Source organism: Sorex araneus, chromosome 5, assembly GCF_027595985.1.
Source record: "Sorex araneus isolate mSorAra2 chromosome 5, mSorAra2.pri, whole genome shotgun sequence".
NCBI lineage: Eukaryota > Metazoa > Chordata > Mammalia > Eulipotyphla > Soricidae > Sorex > Sorex araneus.
Genome location: NC_073306.1, coordinates 137,432,757 through 137,449,313, shown reverse-complemented (window position 1 = coordinate 137,449,313; position 16,557 = coordinate 137,432,757). Strand labels below are relative to the sequence as shown.

The 16,557-nt window shown below is 60.8% G+C and overlaps 1 protein-coding gene across 1 annotated transcript; it reads right to left on the bottom strand.

The window, feature by feature from the left end:
* Nucleotides 1-266: 266 nt before the first annotated feature.
* CASS4 (Cas scaffold protein family member 4) lies at nt 267-12,938 on the bottom strand. Its single transcript, XM_055139956.1, has 7 exons — nt 12,893-12,938; nt 12,279-12,775; nt 8,113-8,220; nt 6,441-6,587; nt 5,339-6,319; nt 4,034-4,111; nt 267-884 (listed from the first exon to the last, which is right to left on the bottom strand). The coding sequence occupies exons 1-7, from the start codon at nt 12,936-12,938 to the stop codon at nt 474-476; spliced, it is 2,268 nt and encodes a 755-aa protein (XP_054995931.1). The 3' UTR covers nt 267-473.
* Between the last annotated feature and the right edge of the window lie 3,619 nt (nt 12,939-16,557).

Sequence of the window (16,557 nt, the reverse complement as noted above, 5' to 3'; positions counted from 1 at the left end):
ACCTCTGACTGGGTTAAAACAGCAGAAAGAGACCCGGCTTTGGTGCAGGACTCAGAGTCAGCTGTCGAGTTCATGAGCCACGGTCACTAGCCGTAGGCCGCGGTCATTAGCCACAGGCCGAGGACTCTCTTGCTGGTCTCCTCTCTGGCACTTGGCACCTGGCAGGAGCTGGTCACCGCCATGTGCCGCCTCTCTGCCCACCAGGATGCCACCTCTGTTGGCTGCTCTGTGACCCGCCGGGCACCTAGGCTAGGAGGTGTGGCACGTCCCCAATAAATAGACACGGAAGGGAGGGCTTGGGAGAGGCGCCCGGCCCAGCTTAGATGTGGGGTTCTGGGACGTCCCTTCCTGCGTGGAGCCTCTCGATGCTCTGGCTTTGCTGACCCCCATCCCTGGGGGACATCCGTGTCCCGAGGGCCCTGGGGACGGGCACCGCTCTGCCCGAGCCCCTCTGGGAGGCCCGGGGCGGGGCCTCACTCCAGGTTGGCCCGGAACTGCTGCGCCTTCTGCTCCAGCAGCCGGAGCTCGGCCAGGAGATGGGCACGGGCGGCCGGGCAGGGGTGCTGCAGCACGGCGCGCTTGGTGGCCAGCGCCACGTCCCGGAGCTGCCCGCACAGCTGGCTGCTGGCCCCCAGGATCTCGTTGCGCGTGTCCCGGTCCTGCGTCTCCCGGCAGAGCGTGTCCACCAGCTTCTGGCCCACCCTGATGACCAGCTTGCTCTGTGTGATGAACACCTCGGGTGGCTGGCCGGACTGCAGGCTGCCGCCCAGCACGCCGCTGGCCTTGAGCAGGGCCCCGAAGTAGAGGCGGCAGTGCTCCGAGAGCTGGACCCTCTTCCGGGCTTCCTGCGGCCTCGGGGGCCCGGGGAGGACGGCGCCAGGGTGCTAGGGAGAGAGGGGAGAGAAAACATACTGGGAGAGATGCGTGCCACTGGGGGCTGGGCTGGGGGGTCCCCTGGGCTGGGTCAGAGGTCTTCGTTTGTTCTTTTTTTTTGGGTCACACCCACTGATGCACAGGGGTTACTCCTGGCTCATGCACTCAGGAATTACTCCTGGCGGTGCTCGGGGGACCATATGGGATGCTGGGAATCGAACCCGGGTCAGCTGCGTGCAAGGCAAACGCCCTCCCCACTGTGCTATTGCTCCAGCCCCAGCTCTGAGATTTTAGCAGCCTCTCTTTACTCGTCCTTCCCAATGGTGCCGCATTGGAGGCTCTTTCAGGGTCAGGGGAATGAGACCCATCATTGTTACTGTATTTGGCATATGAATATGCCACAGGGAGCTTGCCAGGCTCTCCCGTGCGGGCAGGAAGCTCTTAGTAGCTTGCCAGGTTCTCCAAGAGGGAGAACTAAGACTGTAAGGCGGGGGGGGGGGGCACATATAGGATTCTGGAAGTTGAACCCGGGTTAGCTGCGTGCAAGGCAAATCCCCTACCCGCGGTGCTATCACTCTGGCCCCTGTTCTATATTTTTAAAATTAGTTGTTCACAATGACTGATTATGTTCCCTGTGCCAACACTGATCCCCCCACCATGACACCTTCCCACCACCACATTTCGAATTATTCCACCCTGATCCCCCAGGCCTGTCCCCAAAGCAGAATATAATCATTCATTTTATATCGCTTGTTAAGAATCTCAACTGGTTTGCTTGGTTGTTTTTTGGGCCACACCCAGCCACGCTTGTGTGTCCTCACGGGCGGTGCCGGGGATTGAACCCCGGGCTCCCTCGAGCAAAGCCAGTGCTCGGCCCGCGGGCCGTCTCCCCGCGCCGGCACATGCCAGACTTCCGGTACGAAAAAGGGGCAGCTCGGTGTGTCAAGGCCCTGGCTGCCGTTTCCAAATGAATGAGCGCGAGTGTTTCTTTTTTTTTTTTTTTGCTTTTTGGGTCACACCCGGCGATGCACAGGGGTTACTCCTGGTTCTGCACTCAGGAATCACCTCTGGCAGTGCTCAGGGGACCACATGGGATGCTGGGAATCGAACCTGGGTCAGCCGTGTGCAAGGCAAACGCCCTACCCGCTATGCTATCACTCCAGCCCCCGCGCGAGTGTTTCTGAGCTGTGCAGACACAAGCCGGAGGTACCAAATCTCAGCTATGGACGGAGCCGGTCAGCCTGCGTCACCCGACAGCCAAGAAGCCGGCAAGGATGGAACTGACGACCGTCGTCCTTGTCAGAGGCAAGAACAGGGGCCGGAGGGGCCAGAGAAATAGCACAGTGGGTAGGGCATTCGCCTTGCATGTGGCCAACCCTGGTTCGATTCCCAGCATCCCACTGGGTCCCCCGAGCACCGTCAGCAGTAATTCCTTAGTGCAGAGCCAGGAGTAACCCCTGAGCATCGCCGGGTGTGACCCAAAAAACAAACAAACAAACAAACAAAAAGAACAGGGGCCGGAGCGATAATACATCAGGTAGGGCGTTTGCCTTACACGTACCCAACTCGGGTTCCATCCCCAGCATCCCACATCATCCCCTCAGCATGGCCAAAAGTAATTCCTGAGTGCAGAGCCAGGAGTGACCCTTGAGCATTGCCGGATGTGACCCCCCCCCAAAAAAAAGGCAAGAACACGTGATGGCAAGATTTAGAAATTAACTCTGCAGATTGTAAAAATGATTGTTTAGGGGTGGGAGCTGCTAGCACGACACTTTGGGTGCGGGCCTGGCACGTGCCGACTCGTGTTCAATCCCTGGCACCACGTGTTCCCCCAGCATCGCCAGGAGCAGCCCTGGAGGGTCCCACCCCTGGAGGGTCCCAGCACGCTGATGTGTCAGGGCAGGAGGGGCGCCCAGCCCAGACCCAGACGTTGGACCGATTGCCTGGGGGACCGGGCATCACCAGTGGGGGCTTCCAGGGGCTTCCCCCGAAATGGTTTTGTTTGACCATTTCTAATTCCAGTGTCAGAAGCGTATTGGACCCCCACCCACCTTCCCAGAACCTACACAAACATGCTGGCTTATCTATTTTCCTGTAGCACTGTCGTCCTGTTGCTCATCGATTTGCTCGAGCAGGCACCAGTAACGTCTCCATTGGGAGACTTGTTGTTACTGTTTTTGGCATATCGAATATGCTACGGGGAGCTTGCCAGGCTCTGCTGTGCGGGCGGCATACTCTCAGTAGCTTGCCGGGTTCTCTGAGACAGATGGAGGAATCGAACCCAGGTCGGTCTCGTGCAAGGCAAATGCCCTACCCGCTGTGCTATCGCACCAGTCCAACTATTTTCCTAGAAAAAAGTATTTGACTTTTGGGGTTGGAGAGACCCCTGTTCCATGCCTGGCACTGCATGGACTCAGGAATGATCCCTGAGCACAAAGTCAGGAGTAAACTCTGAGCACTGCTGGGTGTGGCTCCCAAGGCAAAAAACAGGGCTGGAGCGATAGTACATCGACCCAAGTTCAATCCCCGGCATCCCATATGGTCCTCCAAGCACACCGCCAGGAGTAATTCCTCAGTGCAGAGCCAGGAGTAACCCCCTGAGCAACGCTGGGTTTGACCCAAAAAAGCAAAAAAAAACAAAAGCAAAAACAAAAAAAGGACAAGGAAAAAACCAGCGAGGTAGAGAGAGAGAGAGAGAGAGAGAGAGAGAGAGAGAGAGAGAGAGAGAGAGAGAGAGAGAGAGAGAGAGAAATAGAGAGAGAGAGAGAAAGAGAGAGAGAGCGAGCAGATTTTACTTTTCCTTCCCTTTACTTATATTTTAATCTTATTTTGGGGGCCACAGAGTCCCTGTCTCCTCCAGGCCTACGCACTCATTCGAACCCCCCTTTGTGAGGTTACGGGGGTGGCAAGCAGCTCCCCTGGGGTCCCGGGTCTGGCGCGAGCAGCTACGCTGGCAAATCCGTTTGCTTCCAAAGCACTTTCTTCCCTCACCATGAACGAGTTCCCGAGGGGCCGTGTCCCCACAGTCTGGGGGACGGGTGGGGGGGCCCTTGGGAGGTGATTTGGGCTCAGTGAGGTCATGGGGTGAGGTGCGGAGGGGGGCGGCCTCCTGAGGACAGTCCCTGGTGCTCTCTGTGTGTCCCCAGGGTCCGGCACTCACCTGCGTGTCCGACTCACTGTCCCCCTCCAGCCGCGGCTTCGAGGGTGGCTTTTCCTCCCCCTCCAGGCTCGACAGCTTCTAATGGGGCAAAGTCCTCGGTTACCGCCCGGGAGGTGGCTGGCCCCGCCGGACAGTGGTTTAGGTTTCTCGGGCTGCTCCTGGCAGTGCCCAGGTGTGGCAGCGGGCAGAGCAGGGCAGCTAAGTCCCCCCCCCCCCCCGGCATTTCCAAGCGTCCCCACTTCCTCTGCTGGGTACCCGAGGCACAGGCGTGGCCAAACTCATAACTCTGCCAGGGAACCTTGAGGTGTGCAGCTCGGGTTCCAAGAACAGGCTTGAAACACGTTCAAAATTCTTTCCAGCATCGGGGCTGGAGCGATAGCACAGCGGGTAGGGCATTTGCCTTGCACGTGGCCGACCCGGGTTCGATTCCCAGCATCCCACATGGTCCCCTGAGCACCGCCAGGGGTGATTCCTGAGTGCATGAGCCAGGAGTGACCCCTGTGCATTGTCGGGTGTGACCCAAAAAGCAAAAAAAAAAAAAAAAAAATTCTTTCCAGCGTGTGTGTCAGCTGGAGCCCAGCCCCCGAGTTCCCAGGAGGCCTCTCAGCCTTGGCAGTTGATTATTGGTTATTGGGATACTCTCGGTAGCTTGCCGGGCTCTCCGAGAGGGTTCGAATCCTCCGTCCCTCTCTGAGAGCCCGGCACGCTACCGAGAGTATCCCGCCTGCAAGGCAGAGCCTGGCAAGCTACTCTTGGCGTATTTGGTATGCCAAAACACAGTAACAAGTCTCACAACGGAGATGTTACTGGTGCCCGCTCGAGCAAACCGATGGACAATGGGATGACAGTGCTACAGTGACAGTGGTTCGAATCTTACTTCTTAAAAAGACCCCCAGGCGGGGCTGGAGCGATAGCACAGTGGGGAGGGTGTTTACCTTGCTGGCAGCCGACCTTGGTTCGATTCCCAGCATCCCATACAGTCCCCCGAGCACCGCCAGGAGTAATTCCTGAGTGCAGAGCCAGGAATGACTCTTGATCATCACTGGGTATGACCCAAAAAGAAAAAAAAAAAAAGACCTCCCCGCCTAGATTTTTCCTTGTAGCGACTTGGTCTTCTGGCTAAGGGAAGTCTGCAGTTACCCAGAGTGTGCGGGCCGTTTGTGTTCTGTTGGGTTTGGGGCCACACCTGGGATGACACAGGGGCCCCCTGTGCTCATAGAACAGTGCTCCAGCCCTCTGAATGCTCTCCCAGCCCCGGCACTCGGAAGGCCCCGTCTGCCACGCGGCTCGGAGCCGGGAACTCACCTGGTGGCGGGTGCCGGGCCCCTTTCCTTTCGGGAGTCCGGGGCAGGGCACCGCTGTTCCCTGCTCAGAGGAAGGAGCGTGCCTCGGGGGGGATTCCATCCCCCTGGGGAGGAGCAGGACTCGATTCTCCAGCCCCGGCTCTGCGCTGGGGGCTGGGGGCTCCGGCTCCTCCCGCTCGCCGTGCTCCCCGAAGAGGAGCCTCCCGTTGGCGATGACCATGGACGCGAACCTCTTGATGTCTTCCGGAACCATCCGCGCTGCCGTGACGAACCGCTCCAGGTCGTCAGGCTGGTTCTGGAGCTTGTCCGTGGCCAGCACGTCCGGGGACCAGTCGGAGCTCTCCAGGGCGCCCTTGCTCTCCCGCAGGACCCGGTGGGCGTCAGAGATGGTCTGGAGCTGGTCCCTGATCCTGGCCTGCAGGACGCCGTCGGCGAGGTGGCGGGCGGCAGCCCAGCGGACCCCCTGGGCGAACTCCAGGAACTCTCCCAAGGCCTCCTCCACGCCCTCGGCCGCGCGGCGGATGGCCGTGATGTTGGCTTCCAGGTGGTCTCGGACCCTCCACGTCCGGCTGACGAAGAGCATGAGGCCGGCCACCGAGCCGGCCACCTGCTGCTGGAGGCCCGTCACCACCTCCCTGGCCGTGCTCAGGTCCCCGGGCGGCTCCCGGGCCACGTCCTCGCAGCAGGAGCCAGACGAGGAATCGGTGGACACGGAGGAGCAGGAGGAGGAGACGCTGGCTCTGCTGCCCGGGCTGGACACCGAGGCCCGGTCCAGCTCGGGGCCCGGCCAGGCGGGATGGAGCTCGGGGCACTTCTCCGACGCCGCCGCCCCCGGGGTCTTCCTGGGCGCTCTCCCTGGAGGTGGGACCCCCTCCCGGCCTCTGGGCAGGTCGTAGACGTTGGGCCGGGTGTTCTGCGCCTCCTGGCGGGGGCCCTGGAAGCTGGGCGGCACTCGGTAGCGGGGCCCCTGCCCCCCCACGCACTGCCCCGCCGGGGGCACGTTCTCGGGCAGGTGGGGGCTCGGGGACGTGGCCTTGGTGCTCAGGGGACCGAGGAAGCCGGACGTGTGTCGGGGGGCCGGGGGGGGGGCCTGCTGCCCCCACCAGGGCGGTGAGGGGGCGGTTTCGGGCGCCGGCCGGCTGGGGAGGCCCCGGAATGTCGTAGACCCACTCGGGCTTCGGGGGGGTCGGCAGCGTGCTGTAGCTGCCCGGCCGCAGGAGGGTCATCGGTGTCGGGGGGTCGGCCTGCCCCTGCCAAGAGACTCAGGGTCACCCGGTGTAGCAGGCACAGGGGAGGCGTGAGGCCACCGGGCACGGCGGGCCCAGCCCTTGCTCCAGAGTCACCCCTGACTCCCCAGTGACCCCAGTGCATCCCAGTCTGAGCCCACCCGCCTGCTTCTGTGGGGTGGAGTGTGGGGCCACACTGGTGGGGCTCAGGGCTGACTCCCGGCTCTGTGCTCGGGGCTCACTCCCGGCTCTGTGCTCAGGGCAGACTCTTGGCTCTGTGCTCGGGGCTCACTCCTGGCTCTGTGCTCAGGGATCATTCCCAGCTCTGTGATCAGGGCTGACTCCCGGCTCTGTGCTCGGGGCTCACTCCCGACTCTGTGCTTAGGGCTACTCCCGGCTCTGTGCTCGGGGCTGATGCCGGACTCTGTGCTCAGGGTTCCCTCCCGGCTCTGTGCTCAGGGCTCACTCCTGACTCTGTGCTCAGGGCTGACTTCTGGCTCTGTGCTCAGGAATCACTCCCAGCTCTGTGCTCAGGGCTACGCCTGGCTCTGTGCTCAGGGCTGACTCCTGGCTCTGTGCTCAGGGCTGACTCCTGGCTCTGTGCTCAGGGCTGATTCCCGGCTCTGTGCTCAGGGGTCACTCCCGGCTCTGAACTCAGGGTTCCCTCCTGGCTCTGTGCTCAGGGCTGACTCCTGGCAGTGGTGGGACAACAACATGCAGGGACCATCTCTGATGCCAGAGATTGAACAAGGGTTAGCGGCAGGCCAGGTAAGTGCCTTAACCACTGTGCTACCTCACCAGCCCAAACGGAATCTCTTTTTTCTCTGCCATGCCAATTTTAACTTTTATTTTATTTTATTTTGGTTTTTGGTTTTGGATTTTGGCCCATACTTGGAGGGGCTCAGGGCTGACTCCTGACTCTGTGCTCTGGTGGTGCTCGGGGGACTATACGGGATGCCGAGTATCAGACGGGGTCAGCTGCGTGCAAGGCATCATCTCTCTGGCCCTATTTCCTTTTTTCCTTTGCCACATCAGAGATCAAATAGGCAGGGGGGGGGCACTTGCCGCTGAGTCTCACCCCCCCCCCGCCCTGCACTGCCTTTCTCCCACTCCCATCACTTACGAGGCCTGAGCACTTCCTCAGGGTGCCCTCACACCCTGCTCCTTCCGGCCCGGGTGTTGGGCCCTTCCTGGTCCTCCCTCCAGCCCTCTCTGGCCCATGTTCCTCCCTCCCGACACTCTGGCCCCGTGTGGCCATTTGTCTCTGCCCCACAGACCCGCTGCCCCGTGTCAGGTCCTGTGCCCACGGAACCCGGCCTGCCCGCCTTCCCTCCCCAGGGCTCAGGCCGCATTTCTGCCCCATATGCTCAGCGCCAGCCTGTGCTCGGCCCTCGGCAGGGCTGCTCTCGGCCCCGTGCTTCGAGAAGGTCCCAGCAGCCCGGCATCCCCCACGGTGGGGGCGAGACAGGGCAACCCCGTTCCTGCTCCAGGTAAGCAGAGGGAGTGCCCGCCCGGGGTGCCGAGGGGCGGGGCCCCTGCTCGTACTCACGTTTGCGTGGTGGGCGCCCAGTGCTGACTTCGGGGTCTGCGGAAGGACGTCGTAGAGCCACTGCCCTGCTGGCTCCTGGGGGAGGACCAGGGGGACACTTGGACTTTCCTCCCGATGCCGGCAAGTCACGGCCACAGGCCCACCCCACCCCCGCACCTGCTTCCCTCTGTGTGTGTGTGTGTGTGTGTGTGTGTGTGTGTGTGTGTGCGCGTGCACGTGTGCTCGAGCTGTTGGGCCATACCTGGAGGTTCCTCAGGGGATATTTCTGGCTCTGTGCTCAGGAGTCAGCCCTGAGCACAGCCAGCTGGGGCCTAAACAGTAAAATCCGTGATAATGTTTCAACTGTGATGTATAGCCCGTAGGGTATTATTTTATTTTAGGTTTGGGGGTGGTGGGGCCAGGATGGGAGGTTCTCTGGGATCTTCCTGGCTCTGTGCTCAGGGATCACTCCTGGTGGGTCTTGGGGACCACGTGTAGTGAAAGGGATGGGCCTGGGGTCAGCCATGCGCAGAGCAAGCGCCTACATCCCTGCACTGTCGTATCGTCAGCCCGATTTCTTTTTTCTTTTTACTTTTTTAGGCCACACTCGGCAATGCTCAGGGGTTACTCCTGGCTCTGTGCTCGGGAATTGCTCCTGGTGATTTGAGGGGACCATCTGGGGTGCTAGGGATTGGGCATGAGCAGGGCGAGCTTCCTACCGGCTGTATTATCTCTTCAGCCCGTGTTTCTGAGGAGCACACACGTGTGTACATATAACTATGTGGCTATATGTGTGTATATGGCACTGTCTGTAGCACTATCGTCCCGTTGTTCATCGATTTGCTCGAGCGGGCACCAGTAACGTCTCCATTGTGAAACTTATTGTTACTGTTTTTGGCATATCGAATACACCACAGGGAGCTTGCCAGGCTCTGCCGTGTGGGCGAGATACTCTCGGTAGCTTGCCGGGCTCTGCGAGAGGGATGGAAGAATCAAACCTGGGTCGGCCGCGTGCAAGGCAAACGCCCTACCTGCTGTGCTATCGCTCCAGTCCATGTGTATATAGATATTACATATATAATATATAGACATGCATGGATAAAAATATCTATTCCGGGGCTGGAGCGATAGCACCGCGGGCAGGATACTTGCTCACCAGGATTACCCCGCCAGGAGTAATCCCTGAGCATGGCTGGGTGTAGCCCCCAAACCAAAAAGCAATCAAACAAAAAATATTTATTACAAATAAAGTATCCCCGGGGGGGTGCAGGGAGCTCGGGGTGGGGGGTGGGGGGGCAGGCATAGGCCTCAATCCCAGGGCCTGACGCCACACGCCCAGAACGCGGGGTCAGGCCTGGGAGGCCTCAGACCATCGGGTCGAGTCTTGGGAGACCCCTACCCCGAAAGCAGCTAGTTGAAAACTATTCAGACTCAGCAGGTTGCACTGTGCCCCGAGCAGGGCCGGCCGCAGGCGGGGAGCAGGCCGAGGCGTGAAGCCGTGTCTGGGTAGAGCTGCCAGCGAGAGCCCGGAGCGTGGTGGGGTGGCCGGGGCAGGCGGCCCCCGCGGCACACACAGAGGCCCCGGGCCGTGTCTCACCGTGGCCCCCAGCCCCGGGCAGGCACCGCGGACACCCGGGGAGGCAGCGTCGGCAGCGAGGCCCTGGCGGGCCTGGGGACAGTGACGAGGACCTTGTAGAGAGGGGACGGATGAGGAAGGTCACGACCCACGTCACAGCCAAGGTCGCTCCTCCCTGCGGTGTCCCCAGCACCCTCTGCCTCGTGGCTGGGGAGAACCGCGCCCTGGACGGCACCCCCGGGCCCCCCACAACTGCGTCAGCCGCATCCGGGCGGCTTCACTTGTACTGGGCCTGTGAACCCCAGTGGGGGGGGGTCGCCACGAAGGACAGGGCCAGCAGGGGGTCTACGGGGCCCTGGGGTGATGAGCACGGTCTGGGGCAGGGGAGGCGGCCTCCCCTTCCTTCCTAGGGCCCACAGGCCAGGCCGGCCAGCAGAGCAGGGGACCAGGTTTGAGTTTCTAGAACAGCCGGGGCAGGTGGGGGGCGCCTCCAGCTCCATTCAGGCCCAGGAAACCCCCCGGCCTGGAAAGATAGGAGCAGGGGCCAGAGAGATAGTGCAGTGGGCAGCGCTCGCCTTGTACGCAGCCAACCCAGGTTCCACCCCCAGCACCCCTGAACCCTGCCAGGAGTGATCCCTGAGCACAGAGCCAGGAGTAAGCCCTGAGCGCCCTGGGTGTGGCCCACAAGCAAACAAGAAGGCAGGACCAGGGGCGTGCTGGGAGCCTTGGGAGCCCGCAGACCCCAGATGGCTCAAGGCCACCCTCTGAGCCCTCCCCCTCCAGACAGGGAGTCCAGGGCCCTCAGCTTCCTGCTGCCTTCCTTCCCTCCTTCCCTCCTTCCCTCCTTCCCTCCTTCCCTCCTTCCTTCCTTTCCTCCTTCCTTCCTTCCTTCCTTCCTTCCTTCCTTCCTTCCTTCCTTCCTTCCTTCCTTCCTTCCTTCCTTCCCTCCCTCCCTCCTTCCTTCCCTCCTTCCTTCCCTCCTTCTTTCCCTCCTTCCTTCCTTCCTTCCTTCCTTCCTTCCTTCCTTCCTTCCCTCCCTCCCTCCTTCCTTCCCTCCTTCCTTCCCTCCTTCTTTCCCTCCTTCCTTCCTTCCTTCCTTCCTTCCTTCCTTCCTTCCTTCCTTCCTTCCTTCCTTCCTTCCTTCCTTCCTTCCTTCCTTCCTTCCTCCCACCCTCCCTTCCTCCCTCCCTCCTTCCTTCCCTCCCTCTCTCCCTTCCTTCCTTCCTTCCTTCCTTCCTGGACACCCCAGATCTCCTAGAGCAACACCTCTTGGAGTGTGGATCCAGGCCTGCCTGTGGCCCCGTGCAAAGGGACTTTCCGTGTGTGCGGTTTCAGATGCAAGGAGGCACCCATAAAAATGCCCCCTTGGTTCTTGGAAAACGTGGGCTGGGGATGACCGTCAGCTCAGGAAGAGCTGGGGCGGGGGCGGGGCGCTGGTTCTGGAGGTTTAGGGACCAGCAGGAAAAGCTCGCTGGATCTGTGGGATCACGAACGGTCCCATCAGGAAACAGCCGCCTCTCTGGGTTGGAACAGAAACCAAACCTGCCCCGTGCAGGTGCTCTGTGGGTGCCGCTGTTCGGTTGGGCATCAGATTAGCATCGTTTATTCGGGAAGTTGGGATGAAAAGTGAAACCGGACTCGAGCTAGTGGCCGCCAAGGGGAAGTGGCCGGGGAAGTCCGGCCCTCTTTGTTCTGTTTCTCCATCCGGACTCCGGGACCCAACTGTCACCTCTGGGATCTGGAAATCCCACTTCAGCCAAGCGTGGGTGTGGGGGCCGGAGAGATAGCACAGTGGGTAGGGAGCTGGCCTGGGTTCCACCCCGGCATCCTATTTGGTCCCTTGAGCACCACCAGGAGAGATTCCTGAGCACAGAACCACGAGGAAGCCCTGAGCACAGTTGGGGGCAGTCCCCCCCAAACAAACAAAATCAGCACCAGAGAATCGGGAATGCGGGGTGCAGGCAGTCAGCGGGCCAGCTGCCCTCCCGCCCTCGCCAACTCCGGCTCCCAGCATGTCGGGGTCCCTGAGCACCGCCAGGGGAGGCTCCAAGCTTCTGCTCCCAGAGAGAATGTGAATGTGGGGTGCGGGGTGGTGGGCGCTCGGAGCAGAGTGAGGCCGGTGGGGGGGGGCTGGTGAGGCCGAGTTCAGCCCCCAGTACGGCCACGGAGAGAAAATCAGGCTGACTCAGCCTCGGGGGCCTTCCCAGGGCTGGGCACGGGCCGGGCACGCGTGAAGCAGGGGGGAGGCTGGGGGGCGGGGGGGGTCACCACGTAGCAGGGCAGCCGCAGACAGAACTTGGGCAGAAACAAAGGGAGGAAAGTTCCTGTCGGCTCCACCTCAGTGTCCCCAGGTGGGGGGGGGTCCCGAACCCCCTCTGTGGGGCTGCGGCTGCCGCCTCTGTGGGGGTGCTGACCGCCGGGCCCTGGACGTGCCCACGAGAGGTCAGAGAGCCAAGTTGAGTCCAGCCATCGGCCCAGAGCCCCAGTAGGCTGCTGAGATCACGGCCCCCGGGGGAGCAGGGAGAGTGCAGGGGTGCCAGGGAGAGTGTGGCCCCGTGCTCCGTCGCCCCACACCCCCCTTCCCTTCCCCCACCCCCAAAGACCAGCTCACCTGCTGTGGCAGCCGCCCCATCTTCTCACACACGATTCTGGCGCCGACCCGGGGCCGCTCCCCGCCGTTCCAGGTGCTCCCCTGAGCTCCTCCGGGAGTGCTCCCTGGCGCAGGGGGGCCGGGAAGCACGTACACTTGGGCCGAGGGTGGCCCCTCCACCCAGCCCTTCATGGGCTCGTACACGGGCCCTGCAGCGGGCGTCTGGTAGCCGTGCTCGGCGCGGCCGTCCGGGGGCGGGGGCCGGGCCCACCCCGAGGGTCCCATCGTCGGGGCCGGCCTGCCTGGGAGGACCTGCAGGCGGTTGGCGGGGGCCAGGCCCGACCTCCCGTGCAGGAGGCACTGCCACCAGCCCTCGCCCCCGGCCACGTCCTGCGCCACGACCACCAGGACGTCCCCTCTGCAGAAGGCCAGCTCCTCGGGGCCCTCGGCCTGGTTGTCGTACAGGGCCCTGGCCAGCAGCGTCTGCGGGGCGGCAGGGGAGAGGAGAGAGAAGCCGGCTCACTGTGCTGCCCAGGGGCCGTAGGCCGGGACGGGCTGGGGGCGCCCCGCAGGCTGGCTGCCCCTGGTCCCCTCCCCCCTGCCCTGTCCCTCAAGGGCCCTCGTGGAAGGGCCACATCCCAAGAGCAGCAGCTGCTTGGGGCTGAGGGGCCCAAGGGACATTTTGAGGCCTGGCGTGTCAGGCCCGCCTCTGCTTAGCTTGAGCAGAAATCCTCTTAGCTGTGTGACCTTGAGCCAACTAGTGACCCTCTCTGGGCCTTGGTTTTCTTGTCTGGAACACAGAGTACTAATATTATCTCTCGCTCTCTCTTCTTTTTTTTTTCTTTTTGGGTCACACCTGGCGATGCACAGGGGTCACTCCTGGCTCTGCACTCAGGAATCACCCCTGGCAGTGCTCAGGGGACCATATGGGATGCTGGGAATTGAATCCGGGTCAGCCGCGTGTAAGGCAAACGCCCTCCCCACTGTGCTATCGCTCCAGCCCCCAAGTAATGCTGTTTTCTGCCTCCTGGTGGAGGTGGCAGGGTCTGTGTGTGGACAAGGCTCACTGGACACTGACCCTTAGCTCTCTTTCTGGTTGGCTGATTTGGGGGCCACAGCTGGCGACGCTCAGGAATTACTCCTGGTTCTGTGCTCAGGAATTACTCCTGCCGGGGATCCCGGGTTGGCTGAGTGTGAATCAGGGGTCTTACCCCCTGTTCTGTGGCTGAGGAACAACCCATTTCTCTTGCAGGCGAGGGGGTGGCGGGGCCTGTTTCTCCCTGTTGGCTGTGCTGCCCTTGGGGTGTACAAGGTTCCTGGGGGTTCGAGAACGCCCAAGCAGTGACAGACTCGGGCGAGCACTTGTCTGGCCACGATCCAGATATGGAGATATCCAGAGTCTGGAATCGGGGGTCTGCCCAGCACTGGAGGGTCCTCTGAGCACTAAACCCCACGGTCCTCAAACAAGATCATCTATTATAGTGGCAGGCAGTTAACCTGCCTCCTTATTTGAACTTTTTTTTTTTTTTGCCTTTTTTGGGGGTCACACCCAGCGATGCACAGGGGTCACTCCGGGTCAAACGCCCCACCCACTGTGCTAGTGCTCCAGCCCCCATGAACTTTTTTTTTTTTTTTTTTTTGCTTTTTTAGGTCACACCCGGTGATGCTCAGGGGTGACTCCTGGCTCTGCACTCAGGAATTACTCCTGGCGGTGCTCGGGGGACCATATGGGATGCTGGGAATCGAACCCGGGTTGGCCGCGTGCAAGGCAAACGCCCTACCCACTGTGCTATCTCTCCAGCCCCTGAACTTTTTAATATGCTGGAGAGACAGTCCAGTGAGTAAAGAAGATGCCGGCCTTGTGTGTGGCGGACCTGGGTTTGATCCCCAGAATCCTCTACGGTCCCCCAGGCCCTGCCGAGAGTGACCCCTAAGCTCAGAGTCAGGAGCAAGCCCCGAGCATCACTGGGTGTGGCTCGAATACCAAAAAATTAAAATCAGAGGAAACATAAAAACCCAAACTTTCCGCTATAATGAAATAAAAGCAATCTGTTCCCCTTGGGTGCAATGACATCCCCTCTTTCCTCCGAGGTTAGATCAATTCAGTCATTACAGAAGTTCTAGGGAGTGTGCCGAGCACCAAGGAAAAGAGAGCCGCCCCAGGCCCGCGCGGGGAGGTGGCCAGCCGTTCCATTTCGGTGTGTCTCGGCTGCTTTTTTGCTTTCTTGAACTAAAGTGGGTTCCAGGTCTGAGAGCCACAACTCCAACACGCAGCAAAAACGACACGCTTGCCGTTTCCTGCCTCATGAAGCTTCTCTGCCCCGAAGCTGACCTGGCCAGCCACCCTGGCCAGCTGAGAGTGACCATCTGCGCCCCACAGCGTGCCCTGAAGATGCTGCAAACACCACCAGGGTGGGTGGGAGCAGCTTCCCCAGCAGCTCCGTGGCTCGAATGCCGCGAGACCCTGAGCCAGCTCGGCACGTGGAGGCTGTTCCGGACTTGCAAAGCAGAGATAGTTCACGAGGCATATGAAGGGAGGAGCCGAGTGACAGCACGGCGGGGAGGGCGTTTGCCTTGCAAACGATCCCCAACACTCCCCTACGCTCCCCCAAGCACTGCCAGAAGCGATTCCTGAATGCAGAGCCAGGAGTAACCCCTGAGCATCGCCAGCCGTGACCCCCCAAAATAACCCCCACCTCCCCAAACAACAATACGAAGGCGGGGTCTGGAGCGATAGCACAGCGGGGAGGGCGCTTGTCTTGCACACGGCTGACCCGGGTCCGATTCCCAGCATCCCACATGGTCCTCTGAGCACCGCCAGGAGTAATTCCTGAGTGCAGAGCCAGGAGTGACCCTTGTGAATCACCAGGTGTGACCCCCCCAAAAAATCCCCCCCAAATAAATAATACGAAGGAATAAGCAATGCCAGCACCCCAATACGATCCCCCAAACACTGTCGGGAATGACCCCTGAGCACAGAGCCAGGAGTAAGCCCTGAGACCTCCAGGGGTGGCCCCCAAAGCCAAAAGTGGACTGTGGAGGTGGGGAAGGGGCTGGGGGTTGGTGAAGCGTTTGTCCATTGCGGCCGACCCTGAGGGTCTCCCAACACTGCACGGCTCCCGCTGGGCTCAGATCAGACTAGCACACTGAGTGTCACGCGGTCTCTTGTGGCCCGTCACACGGGCATTACCATGTCTCTCCTGCACGCTCCGCCTGGAGCTCTGCTCAGACACCAGACCAGGCGGGTCTCTCCCTGGAGCCTGCACAGCCCCCAGGACGGCCTAGGACAGAGCCGAGATGTGGGCCGGGCCGGAGCCACAGCACAGCGTGGTGGTGGGGGGGGTGTTGTCTTGCACGTGGCTGAACCCGGGTCAATCCCCGACATCCCATATGGTCCCCGAGCACTGCCAGGAGTGATTCCTGAGTGCAGAGCCAAGAGTTAGCCCTGAGCATCACTGGGTGGCCCCAAAGCCTCCTGCACCCCAGACACCCTTGGGGCTCGGGTCCTCGGCCGCCACTTTTTCTTCCTTTTCTCCTCATGAAATTACGTGATGCCTCTGGATCTAGGCCCTGGCTGGCCCCCTCCTGTCCAGAACATTCCCCGGCCATCTCTACGGGGTTCCTGGCTCCCCACTCTGCAGATGTCAGCTCCAACCCAGCTCCTCCCCGCAGCCCCGGGGCTGCCTGTTGGACAACAACCCCAAGTGTTTTAGCTTTGTCCGTGAATTGCTCCTTTTTCTCCCCTAGAGAAGCTGACAGTGCTCTCACGAGCACTCGAATCCCCGAGTTTATCTTAACCTTTGCTTTGCACTTTACCTCTTTACTTCTCCTGTTGTTAGCTACTAAAATCCCCCAAATCAGGCATTGTTACTTACAGAGTCCAACCTCTGGTGACTCTGAATTTTCTAAAGTGAATGACTTGCTGTTCTCGTTCCCCTACAACCCGTTTATGTCTTACTATAAAACCATGTTCTCGGGGGCTGGAGCGATAGCACAGCGGGGAGGGCGTTTGCCTTGCACGTGGCCGACCCAGGTTCTAATCCCAGCATCCCATATGGTCCCCTGAGCACCGCCAGGAGTAATTCCTGAGTGAAGAGCCAAGAGTAACCCTTGTGCATCGCCGGGTGTGACCCAAAAAAACAAAAACAACAACGACAAAAAAAAAAAAACCGTGTTCTCTGCTCCAGCACAGAGAGACAGTGAACGCTGTGCTCCTGGCACTGGGGAGTTGATTGATTCTGAAGTAGATCTACTCCTGGGTATCTGTCAGAATTACCTGACTCAGGCTGCAGTCCCCGTA

Coding starts and splice junctions, on each gene's coding strand:
- CASS4 (XM_055139956.1), bottom strand. CDS start 12,938: ATGTCCCTTGGGCCCCTCAGCCCCAAGCAGCTGCTGCTCTTGGGAT. Junction 8,221..12,278: donor TGGGGCGGCTGCCACAGCAG/GTGAGCTGGTCT, acceptor CGGCATCGGGAG/GAAAGTCCAAGTGTCCCCCT. Junction 4,112..5,338: donor GGCCCGGCACCCGCCACCAG/GTGAGTTCCCGG, acceptor TTGCCCCATTAG/AAGCTGTCGAGCCTGGAGGG.